Here is a 14,709-nt window from a genome sequence, read left to right on the forward strand (position 1 = left end):
TCCGGTCTTTGGGCGCCAAGTAGAGGAAATGAGAAACGTCCTTCAGGTCAGTGGAAGGAGAGCTGTAGGGTAAAGGCAGGAGGAACTGGACCGTTTCCCAGAATAAATGGAAGACATCCTGGCCGCCAAGCGTCAGGGACCACGGAGACAATAATCCCTACACCAGAGGGAACCAGTGAACCAGCTGTTTGTATCCTTATGAAAGTGGTTTGAGGCTTTTCAGAGCCTCAGAGTTCATAATTCAGACCAGAGGTATGGGTCGTTTTCACGAGATGGTCCAGTCCCTTGAGAACACCGGGTGATGACAGGGATGAGTCCAATAGCACCTTCATGGCGTCCCAGTGTTGATATGGTGGGTGTTCTCCAAGCAGCAGTGAGGCGACTTCATTAATGTCCAGCCAAAACAAAATGGGACTCCTCTCATCGAGAAAAAAGGACCTCTAAAAGAAGTTCAACGGAGCTCATCTAAGAGAATTTAAATACTTTCCAGTGCAGCAGCAGAAACAGGACTCTTGAGAGTCTTCAGTCAGTTTAGTGTTGGTCTGGACCACAGGTGAGGACCACCTACGAGATAAAGACTGGACTCAAGTTAAGGAGTCTTGCTCAGTTTCCAGTAGATAAAACAGAACTTCTTTATGACAAGCAGGAGGGAAACTTATTTTCTGTCCAGTAGAAACCAAGAAGTTCTGGACTCGAGGGAACTTGTTTGGTTACCAGTAAATCAAAGAAGTAGAAAAAACAGGTCGAGTTCTTGACCATGAGTGAGGGAACTTGTTGGTTCCCAGTTGATTAGAGGGGGCGGGCTCCAGTTCACAGATTAGGGAACCTTTCTGGTTTTCAGTTCATGAAATTGGGTGCGTCCTAGACTTATGAGGTGAGGGAACTCAACTGGCTGTCAGTGGAAGAAGTGAAGCAGATTTCAGGAAGTTTGTTTGGGTTCCAGTACTTAAAAGGAAACATGTTCCTGACCCGAGGTGAGGGAACAACTGGGTTTGAAGTAGATTAAAAAGGGGACAAAATTTAAGGGAACTTGCTCAGTTTTCAGTAGATGAAAAGTGTTCTAGATCAAATATTGGGAGGGACCTGGTTTTGGGTTTACAGTAAAACAAACAGGGATGTGTTCTAGACCAAAGGGGAGGGAACTAATTTGGTTTCCAGTTGATTAGAAAGGATGTACTCGGGGTAGGATTCAAGGGAACTTGCTCAGTTTCCAGTAGATGAATGGTGATATGTTTTTAGACCCGAGGTGAAGACACTGATTTGGTTTCTCGTACATTCAACACGATGTATTCTGGACCAGATTTAAGGGAACTTGCTCAGTTTTTCATTAGATGAATAGAGATGGGAAGGGAACTGGTTTTGTTCCCATTTGAAGATAAAGGAAGTTATTCCGGACCAGAGGTGGGGAAATTGTCAGTAGAGCTGAACTGTACGTGATAAGTTCTGTTGGGTTTCCAGAAGATGTAAATGTCCAAAAAACAGTAATAAGGGAACTTGTTTGGTGATGTTTTCTAGTTCAGGTCTGAGAGAAGTCATTTGGTTTCCAGGTGGTGTAATGGGGTCCGATCCTGGACTCGATGGTGGTGGACTCGTTTGGCTTCCAGAAGATAAAACTAATTTGGTTTCCAAAAGAGCAAACAGGATGTGTTCAACACTGGAGGTGATTAAACTCATTTAGTCTTCATTCAAAAGAAAAACAGGACGACTTCCTGACGAGCTGTGTTTGGTTTCCAGTCGATGAAAAAAGGGGGATGTGGTTCAGACCAGAGGGGAAGGAACTTGTTTGGTCTCCAGTATCGTGTTCTGGTTCCAGTGTGTCTCCGCTGGTCTGGTCTTCAGTGCTGCTCACAGTGTTGGAGTCCACAGGAGCCTCATCCTGAACAGACACACATCAATAACACATTTAAAACAAAACACAGTGATTACTTTTTATACTGTTAAGAAACTTATTTTAAAGAAACTAACTTCCACTGCAGAGATTAAATGAGTCTGCTGATGGATGGAATTCTATGCTACTTCCAGTGTTTCCCGTCATTCAAACAGAACCGAGTCACACACTTTCTTTCTTCGATTAATCGTGTCTCATTCATTTAGAAAGATTTAGGTTTGAATCCTACTTATTGTTATTGTTTAGCCCACTTAGCTTAACACTTAACAGTTGTGTGCTGCCAAGCACCAAAAGTGTTACCCATAATCCTTTTCTCAGCGACTTCTCCGGGAAACTTTTATAGCTGCAGATTTAAAAAATGGCTAAAATTAAACACTGCAGGCGCTGTAAGTCCAACGCCCGAAGACGTCCCCCCAATCAGGGACTTTCTGGGGTCTAAACAACGTCCCCATGGCTTAATTCAGAACGCAGCTTCATAATTTAACTGTCTGATGAGTTACTTGAATGTGAAAGTCTCCAAAAAGTCACAAAAAGAGAGAATCAGTCCCGTGTTTCACAGAGTTATTGACTAAAGAAGCTGAAGTTGTGGTGTGTGTGCTCTTACCGTCACCCAGGGGTGTGACAGGACCTCCTCGGCAGTGAAACGAGTGTCCACATTCACCTGCAGCATCTGGCTAATCAGCATCTGAGGAGCAGGTCATGTGACTGTCAGCAGCCTGAACACACGTTCTACTGAATCTAACGTGAAAACATCTCACATGAAAAGTGTTTAGAGTCCAAGCTCAACACGCTACGTCTCGCGTGTTGACAACAAGTGGAATATAAATGTTTACCGAAGTACTTAAGTACAACTTCCAGGTACTTTACTTTAGTATTTCAATTACCTGCTACTTCATTCTTCTACCTGGTTACAACACAGAAGGAAATAATGAGCTTTTTACTTGATTACATTGATTTATGTGGTTCAGATTTATTATACTAAATAAAAACAAATATTATGATGTATCATTTTGGATAAAGTCCACTGACGATTGAAGCTCAGTCTTTATTACTGAAGGTTTGTAGTTCACCAGATGTGTTTGAATAAATGTCATTAAACTGTGTTTGTGCTGACTGCAGCGCCCTGATGTCGGACTGTTCCCCCCCAGCATGTGAACGCCCCATCTTATGACGAGCGGTACCTTGGCCGGCAGGCTGATGGCGTCCCAGTCCGGAGACGGAAACTCCAGCTTCCCTCTGAGGATCTGATCGAACAGCTCCTCCTGCACATTGTTTTCACTGCGGAGAGGAAGACGGGGGAAAAAGAAAGGACGACTTATTTATCGACGGCACTGAAGACACCAAATATTGAATATAAAACAAAACTGTCGTCTCCTCTGACCTTCTGAAGGGAGGGAATCCACACAGCAGGATGTAGGTGATCACTCCCGCTGCCCAGATTTCCACCTTCAGACCATACCTACACACACACACACACACACACACACACACACACACACACACACACACAGTTCAGTGTCAGTTCACCTGTCCTGACCCAGCAGTTCGTCTCCAACTCGTCTCCTCTCTCACCCGGTCTCGGCGATGATCTCTGGGGCGACATACATCGGCGTGCCGCACACGGTGTACAGCGGTCCTTCAACCACCGTCGCCAGACCGAAGTCGCCCAGCTTCCGAGATTTGGTGCCGTCCGGATACTCGCACACCTGCAGGACACACGGACAAACAACTTGGTGCACTTCTGTACTCGGCAGCGTCTGTTTGGTAGTTTTTCAGACACACAGGAAGAACAATAAAGGACATCTTTTCCTTTTGACATCCGTTCATCTGCAACCAAACAGATGATCATCTGCTCTTCATCAGTGAAACAGCAGAAAGTTTATCCAGGTGTGACTGACGATCAGTGTGCAGGTTGTGAAGGTGGCGATTCTCTCTGAACCTCTGCACTGTTTCCAATCCACAGTCTAATATCGTACGGTCTTAAAGGTGAAGATTCGACCACCTGTTTGCTTTATATCTAATCAGTAGCTTGTTAGCTAAGTTGTAAGCTTGCCTGGTGCCTTGGGGAGCTTTGTTCAGGTATGAGAACAAGTACAACAGTCTGGTGAGTTTACAAACTTCTGTATTGCAGCTTTTAAAACCCGGAGAAGTTGTGACGTCGTACCAGCAGGTTCTCCGGTTTGATGTCTCGGTGGACGATGTTCATCCGGTGCAGGTACTTGATGGCTCCAGCCAGGTTGAACACCATGGCGCTGGCGTCACGCTCGCTGTACTTGGTGGAGGAGGTGATGGCGTCAAACAGGTCGCCGCCCTGAAGGAGGCACAGGTGTGAGAATAACAACAGAAGAAGAAGAAGAAGAAGAAGAAGAAGAAGAAGGAGCACCTTGACGAGCTCCATGACCAGGAACAGCTGACTGGGCGTTTCATCCACCTCGATTAACTGGATGATGCTCGGATGTCGGACCCTCCGCAGCACCGCCACCTCGTTTTCTATCAGGTGCTCCTGTTCACACACACACACACACACACACACACACACACACACAGTACACCAGCTTCATTATATTCATCTCTTAACATAAATCTACAGAGACTTAAAATAACTCTCACAACCTCGAACGTTTCTGCCTCCAGGGTGAAACAATCACATCATCTCAGGTCTGGATCTGATGTCCAGTTCACAGTAAACTCTTTTCTGTCACACTGACATGTTATTAAGTGTCCTAAACATCAGAGAAACAAACAACACTGTCCTTTAGTCATTAGAATAAAAGTATGAGCTCTATAAATCAGTGTTACCTTCCCACAGCAGCGAGCTTTGTCGATGATCTTCAGAGCATACTCCTGTCCCGTCGACCTGTCAGTCAAATCACAACACCACTTATTACTATTATCATTATTATAATTATTATTGTCATTATTAGTTCCCCTCTGCGTTCTCTTTGCTCATCCTTCTTCCAGATTCCACCAGCATGGTCCGCTTAGTTCCATAATTCATAATTAAGGATGTTATAACCCTCCTTAACTGTCTTGAACTGTCCTGAACTTCCCTGAACTGTCCTGAAGTTTACTGAACTTTACTGAACTTCCCTGAACTTAACTGAACTTAATTTATCTTCTTTATTTTAATTTTTTTGTATTTTGTGTTTTATTCCATCAATTTTCCACCTTTAATTTTATTTTTATTTTAATTTTTAATTTAATTTTATTTCTTTTAATTTTTTTTAATTCTTTATTTTATTTTCTACTTTTACTTTCATTTATTTTTTATTTTTTTTATTATAGATTTTATTTTATTTTTGGATTAGTTTATTTTATTGTTGTTTATTTATCCTTCACTTCTTTCTTTTTCTTTTTTTTTCTTTTAATATTCCACTTTTAATTTTCTTTATTTCTTTTCTTTTTTTTTGTTTATTTCATTTTCCTTCGTGGTTAATTTATTCAGAGTTTTGGACTGTTGGTCATCAGTAGTCGATGAGAAGAATGAAAGTTTGAGCAGAGCAGAAACAAACACAGTCTGATTCCAGCATCACGTCACACATTTATTAGATTGTACAAACTGATCACAGTTACACACTGATACACGACTTCACATCAATAAAACTGGACCCAGATCAGATTCCATCCAGAGGAAAACACAACATTCTATAATATCTGAGGCATCCAGCTGAAGGCCTGTCAGCTGAACTCACTGCTGCTTCAATAAGGACGTGGCAGCTCAGCAGCTCATCACCATCACACATATATACACATTCTGCATCTGATACAACACACACAAGAGGTCCAATCAGCAGAACCATCCGGGCTCACATCACTTCAGTTCTCCCTGTAAAGAGAGAGAAGCTACAACACATTTCTCTGATGTTAAACTCTCCTCTGCCTCTTTAATCACTGCTGCACTTTACACACTTCAGCAGTGTCTCCATCAGGACCAGAAAGACAAAATCCAGCATGGAGCGGCTCAGTGAATGTGGTCTGGACTCTGTGGAGGAGTCTCATGGTGTCGGATGAGACGCTGTAGAAGGACAGAAATACCTGCACTGTGATCCAGGAACACTCCTATTCTGGAGGATACAGGGCCGGAGATGGAAGTACCCTGACTGTCATGATAGAAGATATAACTACCGTGACAACGTAATGCCCAAGACTTCTTATTGTATCCAAGCGTACCTGATCTATCAACACTCTTGTAAGCGACTGCTACTCTAACACTCTCACTCTTCTTCATCTCCACCTCCCAGTAACAACGTCCAGTCAGTCCTTCTTTACTCAACACCTGTGGGTAGGGAGTGAATCTATCTGGATGACGAAGATATAATGTATTTTCATCATCAACTTTTGCTTTTCTATTCTCCTCTGAGAAAACCAGACATGAGTGTGCTGTTTTTGGATCCAGTGTGATCTGACGTGAATATTGTAAGAACTCAGCTCTTAAACGTAATTTCTCTCTAAGAACCAGCTGCATTAGATCTCTGACTGCTGTCAAAGCTGCTGTCACGTCCTTAAAGGCCTGCAGGCGGTCGATGTTTGGTCTGGGTGAGATTGTAGACTCAGTCAGTGTTGACAGTGAGGGGTAGCTGTGAAGAAACTGGGTGTGGTCCTCTGTGAGCGAGAACTTCTCCAGCTCAGCGTCTTTCTTCTTCAGCTCAGTGATCTCCTGGTTCAGCTTCTCCTGACACTCTTTGGCCAAACTAACATCCAGTTCCTGCTGGGATCTGATCCGCTGCTTCACATCAGAGCGTCTGGTCTCCACCAGACGGATCAGCTGGGTGAAGATCTTCTCACTGTGCTCCACTGCTTCATCAGCAGAGCGATTGGTCGACTCCACCTCCTGCTGAAGCTCCTTCACGTCTTTCTCTCTGTCCTGGATTCTCTGCTGGACGTTCTGCCGACTTTGAGCGAGCTGCTTCTGCTTCTCTGCCCTCTCTGTGGCAGCTGACACTGTGTCGTGGCCTTTATGGTCGTCCATTGAGCAGACGATGCAGATACACTTCTGATCAGTGCGGCAGAAAATCTTCATCACCTCATCGTGACGGGAGCAGATGTTCTCCTGGAGCTTCTTGGACGGCTCCACCAGCTTGTGTTTCTTTAAAGCGGCTGATTCAAAGTGATGCTGCAGGTGTTGCTCACAGTAAGAGGCCACACACTGCAGACAGGACTTGGCAGCTCTCAGCTTCCTCCCAGTGCAGTCATCACAGGCCACATCTTCAGCTCCAGCATAGCAGAGATCAGCAGGAGCAGCTTGGAGTCCAGTCTTCTTCAGCTCCTCCACTAACTCTGCCAACATGGTGTTTTTCAGCAGCTCAGGCCTCGGTGTGAAGCTCCTCCTGCACTGAGGGCAGCTGTGGGTTTTCTCCTGATCCTCTTCACCCCACGTGTCTTTAATACACTTCATGCAGTAGTTGTGTCCACAGGGAATAATTACCGGATCCTTCAGTAGATCCAGACAGATCGAACAGCTGAATTTCAGCTCGTCCACTCGGTTTCCTTGGTGGGCCATCTCACCTCCGAACAACAGAGAGCGTCTGAAGAGTTTCACCTCCTCTCAGCCAGTAAAAGCATTGAGCAGGAAACAAACCCTCTTTTATGGCTTTTTGAATTGCAGCGATTTGTCTTGTCAGCTGTTGCACTTTGGAGCATGGTGAGATCACCAATCCCTGAATTGGCCGATCTGTGAGAGGAGGGAAATATACCATCAGGAAAGGAGCAGCTCGAACTTTGGCAACATTTATGACTCTTACCTTCATGTTTACAGTCAGGCTGAACTTTGGCAGCGTGTTCTGCACTCCTTTAACCTCGTCTTCATCCTGGAAATGAACGTGACATTGTCCTCAGCAGCTTTCAGTGTAGTCCAGAGTAACTCCAGAGCTGCTGTTGAGTCATTGGAGTCAAGACGTGGTTTTGGGCTCTTTTATACGATGAAGAAGTGCTAATGAGGCCATTTAATGAGCTCAGAATACTTTTATACTGATAGCTAAGTTTATGACATTGAGACTGTCACCTTCCCTCGCCACTTTTTCATTCAGTCATCCTCTAAATGTGTAAATCATAATAATCTCGTCTTGATCTGCACATCTGACAATGGGGAAATATCTCAGCATCACCTTACAGTCTTACATGATAAAATACTGAAGCTAACCACCAGCCTGACTGATTAATGATTTGATCACTGAGCATAAACTGGACATGATTATGTGAAACATGGCTGAAACCTTTAAATGAAGCCTCTCCTCCTGACTATAACTACGCCCATGTTGCTTGTCCTCTAAACAGGAGGGAGGTGTTGCTCTAATCTACAAATCTATTTTCAGTTTAAACTCCAACCAGGATATTAAATTTACTTCATTTGAGGCTCTGGTTTTAAAACCACCCTCATCAAATAGTAACAGCCTTGTCCAGGGAACAGGCTTCACATGGTTGTACTGTACAGACCTCTTACTCCCAGTTCCTAGAAGACTTCTGTGAATTTATTGCAGATCTTGTGACTCGCTCAGATAAAATCCTAATTATTGGGGTTTTCAATATCCACTTGAATAAGCTCTCTGACCCTCTAGGGAAAGCTTTTTGGAGACTTCTTGATATTTCCAACTTTTTTCAGATTGTCCATGAACCCACTCATTCCAGTAGTAACACTCTCGATCTGATAATTTCCTGTGGACTTGATGTGTCAGCCCTAAACGTCGCTTCTGTCTCCTCTGCTGTGTCAGACCACTCTCTCATTACATTTGAAGCATCGTTAGCCCGTCCCTTTATCAGTGACACAAATGTTTTCACTTCTCGTCATATCAGCCCAGCAATCACAGCGACGCTCAGTGATAACGTGCCTGATGTCCTGGTCCTTCAGCGACTGTGACAAAACCTGTGGCAAGTCTCATGAGTTATCTGGACGGCAACACATCCTGATTCTACTCAGTTTAGATTCAATGATGACTAATTGGTTTTTCTTGTGTGAGTGAAGGTCCAGGAGTTGGTTTCCAACTGTGAGTGTGTCAAAGACTAGCAGACACCCAAGACACCATAAAACACTAAACCGGAGTCTGACATACACGCCAAATGGTGGGAGATGCCTAAATGTTTATGTTTCCCGTAAAAGAACAGGGAACCCATTTGGGTCATTTTGGGGACAAGACCTAAAGTTGACAGCAGGCAAGTTAGATGAGTTATGGGAGATGAGCAGGGAGACAGGTCAACCCCTCTTTTAATCTATTGGATGATTTACCAAAGTGACCAATTAGAAGAAGTGGGCATGCTGGAGAAGGGACTCTAAAAAGGCCCTCACAGGAAGAAAGGGGAGGGTGGCATTTGGTAGATCTCTGAAGATCGAAGGATAGATAGGAAATCTGAAAGGGGAAAGGGCGAAGCATTTTGGCACTGCTTTTGCCATAGATTTGAGAATACCAGAAAAGCGGCCGCTTTCTGGATCAGACGCTGGCATGAGATCTGTTTCGATAATGATTTTGCTATCATTCCACCGAGCCTTGCCTCTGCACAATTCTTTTATAAACAACTCCTACCCCGAAACTACACTCACAAAGTAAGTGAACTCGGTTCTTGTTTCGCTCCTCGATTCTGTGGCACCGGTCTCTACCAAGACAAGACGACTAAAGAAATCTACTCCCTGGTTTACTGATGAAACCCAAGATCTCAAGCAGGCCTGCAGGAAAATGGAACGAGCATGGCGTAAATCTAAACCGGACGTTTTTTATCTTGCTTGGCGTGATAGTGTACTAAACTATAAGCGTGCTCTTAATACTGCTAGAACAGCATATTTCTCCAGCCTAATAAACAATAATAAGCACAATCCTAGATTTCTCTTCAGCACTGCGGCTAAACTTACTCACAAACCACAGTCGGTGAGCTGTGCACCCTTTAATAAAATGATTTCTTAGATTTCTTTTGCAATAAAATTGATGAGATCAGAACCAAAATGAACTCATCATCTCTGACTTCCTCATCAAAGTTTATTATAAAACATCCTTCTGATGTTTTTCTCAGCTATTTTGAAAATATCTCCCTTGAGATACTATCTAAAAATTGTCTCATTCTCTAAACCAAATACTTGCGTTCTGGACCCCTTTCCTGCAAAACTGTTTAAAGAACTACGTCCAGCACTGGGACCTACAATGTTAAATATTGTTAACTCATCACTCATGACTGGTGTTGTCCCTTCTAGTATTTAGTCTGCTGTGGTTCAGCCTCTACTTGACCCAGGATCTCTAAATAACTATCGACCAGTATCCAATCTTCCCTTCTTCTCTAAAGTCTTAGAAAGAGTCGTGTCCCAACAACTTTCAGGCTACTTACATAATAATAATCTCCTGTAACCTTTTCAGTCAGCTTTCAGAGCTTCACTCCACCAAAACCGCTCTTGCTAAAGTGGTAAATGACATTTTACTTACTTTAGACTCTAACTCGACCTCAGTGCTTCTGTTACTGGTTCTCAGCGCTGCATTTGATACCATAGATCATGACATATCTATCTGTCATATCTATCTGTCAGACCGACTTGAAAGTCAACTTGGCATCTCTGGCCTGGCTAAAATCGTACCTGTCCAAAAGAACACAATGTGTTTTTTTACAATAGTACTTCATCAATTGTTACTGCTGTGAAGTATGGAGTTCCCAGGGGCTCTTTTCTGGGCCCTTTGCTCTTCTCTTTATATATTTCACCTCTCCACCAAATAATTTATTGAATGAATACATTTCCACTCCTATGAGGACGACACTCAGCTGTATGTGCCCACAACAGCTGATGACAAATCTCAAATCACGAAACTAGAGACCTGCCTATATGCAGTGAAGAAGTGGATGTCAGACAACTTGCTCCTAAATTCGGAAAAAACTGAGATGCTGGTCATTGCTCCCGCCAGACAGAGGCACCATGTTGATCAGGTGACTGTGACTCTCAACAACTGCATTTTTTCTCAAAGTTCAACTGTCAAGAATCTAGGTGTTACTTCTGATTCTACACTCTCTTTTGATCAGCACATTAACGAAATTACCAAGATCGCCTTCTACGACCTGGACAATATAGCTAAAATTAGGTTCTTCCTGTCCACCGCGGATGCAGAGTTCCTGATTCATGCCTTTGTTTCGTCTAGGCTGGATTACTGCAATGCCTTACTTTCAGGTCTTCCACGTGAGAGCACTAAAAGTCTTCAGATGGTTCAGAATGCTGCAGCCAGAGTCTTAATCAGATCATATTACACCCATTTTAGCATCTCTACACTGGCTCCCAATACATATAAGATCAGACTATGAGGTGCTGCTGATGACATACAAAACTGTACACGGCCTCGCCCCGTCATACATGTCAGATCTCATTACACCATAAATTCCAACTCGGGCATTACACTCTCTGGATTCAGGGCTCCTGATGGTTCCCAGGATAAAGAAGGTCAGCTGGCTGCAGGGCTTCTTCCTATCGGGCTCCTTTCTTCTGGAATAACCTCCCAGCTGACATCAGACAGTCTGGCTCTGTTGATGCCTTTAAATCTAAACTCAAAACTCACTTCTTCAATTTAGCCTTTAATTAGCCCTTGAGATCAACTGTAAGCTTCTTCAGTGGGTTGGTGTCAGTCTCAATGAGTTCTTACAGTATCAGATTTACATTGTGCTGCTGACAAGAAACAATCTGTTTATTCTGATCAATATCGCATTTCTCAAACGTTTGTTTTTGTTTAATGTTCCCACAAGCTGCAAGCTCCACACTTTTCTCCTCATATCTATATTTCTGTAAATCTTGATTCCTCTCTCTGTTTGTTACTAATTATCTTGTGTGTTCTGCCCTCTTCCAGGTCGGCAGGGTTGACAGGAGGTCATGTGGCTCGGGCTCCACCTGTATCAGACTTTCTGTTAATGTAACTTGTAAACTGTGATTTGTTGCTATTTTCTGTACACGCGACATCTATTGCATGTCAATCTGTCCTAGAAGAGGGATCCTCCTCTGCGGCTCTTCCTGAGGTTTCTTCCATCGTTTTTTCACTCTGTTAAAGTCTTTTTTCCATCAACATGTTTTTCCTCACTTGAATGTGGTTTCACAACCACACTGGAGGATTTCAACATCTTCTGCTTCATTCCAGCAGAGGCACCTGATTGGCCACCCCGTGATCCCCTCCAATGCTCATTGACTCGGGGTAATGTCAATCATTACGCTAAAACTCTTTACTGACACTGCAGGTTAAAACGGAAGCAAATCCGAAATTGTGTGACTAGACTGTTAAGAACTCGTGAAGGCTTTTATTTTGGAAAAAAGACAAAGGAAGTGGCTTCGCAGCTGCGCTAATGAACTTGTGTAACTTCACCAGTCACAGACCTTTTCTCAACGTGATGCTCCCAGGTGCACCGAGTGAAGGTAAGAACAGAAATGTACAGGTTCTTTAGGACTGTCACAACAATGTTTTGCAAACTTCTGTTCCATTTGGGTCAAATTTGGGTCAAATTTGGTTCAATTTTCATGGGAAACTGTTCTTGTGTGTTTAACTTTGGTTAGCTCTCCATCTGGATAAACGTAAACATCTCTCCACTGTTTCACTAACGTTAGCAATTAGCATCCATTGTATGTATGTGTATCATTGTTGCCACTGTGATGTTGTTACAGTACAAATAACATGTTGCTTTTCATTGTGTTTGTGGACATGTTTTGAATGTAGACTACAGTATGAAACGGAGGCAGGGAGATATCTCAGATTACTTCACAAAGAAGAAAATTAGCAGGCAGAGTGCAGATGAGTCCAGCTACACAGGCCAACATCTCCAGGGCCAGACCAGCCATCAGGGACCTCCACGTGAAAATTCATGTATTAGGGTAATGCTTTAAAATGTGTAATGTGGTGTTCTGCACAATTTTACAATTATTCAGTGAATGAAGCAATTTAAATACCTCCTTTTAATCACAGTCACTTTAATGACTAAACTGGCACTATGCACTAAGTGTTGACTGTGTCAATCAATACTCTAGATGCACAAAGGAGAGGCCTGACCCTGGTGATGATGATGCTGAGTCAGATAACAGCTACATCAGCTCCAGCAGCTACAGCACCAACAGGAACTGCCCAGTTCAAACTACTTTTGCCACACCCAAAGGTCTCCATGGTAGAAGTAGAATATTTATTATCACCAGCAATATGTGAATTACTCTTCTGTATTACTTGCCTGTTGAAATGTAGGAGGAAGATATTCCAAACACTTAACTGTACCAGTTTGATATGATCAGTTTGTTCAATTTCAAATCAATTTATTCAGTCTCAATATTCTGAAGCAGTGACTTCCTTGCACATATCCATCGGTTCTCCACATTAAAATTAAGTTTCAGACAAAGACAAACGATTATATATGTTTATTGACTACATAATTTGGGATAAATTAAATGACAATTTTAGATGAACAACAGATAACAGAAAAGGTAAAGACTGTAATAAGCAAAGTAGTAAAATGATGTGACCGTCGGCAGATGGTAAAGTCAAAGGGTCGGGTTTTTATATTAAATATTACGGGAGTAATTTTTAATACTAACAAGACCATAATCTCTTAAATTCATAAGATAGAATGTAGAACTTAGACAGAAGTCAGAACCTAGACAGAAGTCGGAACTTTAGACAGAAGTCATAACTTTAGACCCCAACTTGTTCTCACGTGTGGATCCAGCTGTATGAAGACATTCAGCCTGTTTTGTCTGGGAGTCAGGAGGTCCTGAAGCTTGGTTTCCTTGAGAATTCTGGGTTGGACTATGGCACGGCGTGTCGATCCAATAGCCAGAGGGAAGGCCAGTACTCTGTTGAGGAACTCTTGGTCCGCATTGGGAGCGCTGGGGGCAGAGTCGGTCTAGGCTGGGAGCACACAAAGTCTCTTTTGTTGGAGACTCCTTGCAAGGCTTCTGAAGCAGACAATGACTGCAACATTCTTCACCAAGTGATCACAGTCTTGAAAAAGACTTTTTTTTTCGTTGTTTCAAGTGGTGGTTCTTAAGTTCTGATTCTTCAACTAATTCAACTTCTTCTGGATCAGGCGGTGATACTTTAACGGTATATTAAAATCGAAAAGAAAAGAATTTTGTTCTATTAAAAACTTGGATAAAAGTAAAGCACTTAAAGTAGTGATTCAATTTGCTTTTCTTAGAGCTTATTGCAAAAATAAAATTAAAGATTACTTTAAAAATAAAAATATAAAGGAATGAAAAGAAGTGAAGAGAAGAGAAGAGAAGAGAAGGAGCAGAAGACAGACAGAAGGCAGACAGAAGAGAGAGAAGCAGAGAGGAGAGAAGTGAAGTGACATAAGAGAAGTGAGGAGCAGAGCATGGCTCTCTGTTTTTATGACCTGCAGCAAGCAGACTGAAAAGGGGGTAGGGGGGGCTGACTGACAATCATTCTTTCGGTGTTCTGAGTTTAGACAAAACTTTATTTTAAATAAACTATTGTTTTAATGTTTCGAAATCGTGTTATAACTTCCCAAAAACTTCACGATCTTAAAAGTGGAATTTTTGCCTTTGTGAAAAGATGCAACATGATTATGACCACTTATCATTCAAAATAATTATAACCTGATTAAGACATAAAACAATGAAGTATACAATACACAGTAGAACAAAGGACTTATACATATTTCTTGTAGTTCTATCTTAACAAAACATATCAGACATTTAACTGGTAAATAACACACACAAAGAGGATAATGATCTGCAAGTCTGTCCCCATCACCAACGGAAGGGGCTAGTTTCTCCCAAACCTCAAATTCATTAAGTAATAAACTTCATTTGGGCTTCACAATAACATGGGAAAGATCTACTGTATGACCGTCTTAGGCTATTTGGGAATCTGCTAAAA

General features: G+C 42.6%; 2 protein-coding genes across 2 annotated transcripts in view; both read right to left on the reverse strand.

Annotated features, from left to right (window-relative positions):
- Nucleotides 1–1,339: 1,339 nt before the first annotated feature.
- Nucleotides 1,340–14,709, reverse strand: part of LOC115590256 (serine/threonine-protein kinase DCLK2-like) — a 41,415-nt gene continuing 28,045 nt past the window's right edge. Inside the window, exons 9-16 of the mRNA XM_030431543.1 lie at nt 4,688–4,745; nt 4,272–4,391; nt 4,053–4,199; nt 3,461–3,594; nt 3,270–3,347; nt 3,070–3,166; nt 2,493–2,573; nt 1,340–1,876 (exon numbers count right to left, since the gene is read on the reverse strand). Coding sequence (XP_030287403.1) covers nt 1,682–1,876; nt 2,493–2,573; nt 3,070–3,166; nt 3,270–3,347; nt 3,461–3,594; nt 4,053–4,199; nt 4,272–4,391; nt 4,688–4,745 — 910 coding nt within the window. The 3' untranslated portion in view covers nt 1,340–1,681. The remainder of the gene's footprint in view (nt 1,877–2,492; nt 2,574–3,069; nt 3,167–3,269; nt 3,348–3,460; nt 3,595–4,052; nt 4,200–4,271; nt 4,392–4,687; nt 4,746–14,709) is intronic.
- LOC115590259 (tripartite motif-containing protein 16-like) lies at nt 5,812–7,417 on the reverse strand. Its single transcript, XM_030431549.1, has one exon. The coding sequence runs from the start codon at nt 7,386–7,388 to the stop codon at nt 5,850–5,852; it is 1,539 nt and encodes a 512-aa protein (XP_030287409.1). The 5' UTR covers nt 7,389–7,417; the 3' UTR covers nt 5,812–5,849.

Source organism: Sparus aurata, chromosome 10 (assembly GCF_900880675.1).
Source record: "Sparus aurata chromosome 10, fSpaAur1.1, whole genome shotgun sequence".
NCBI classification, from domain to species: domain Eukaryota; kingdom Metazoa; phylum Chordata; class Actinopteri; order Spariformes; family Sparidae; genus Sparus; species Sparus aurata.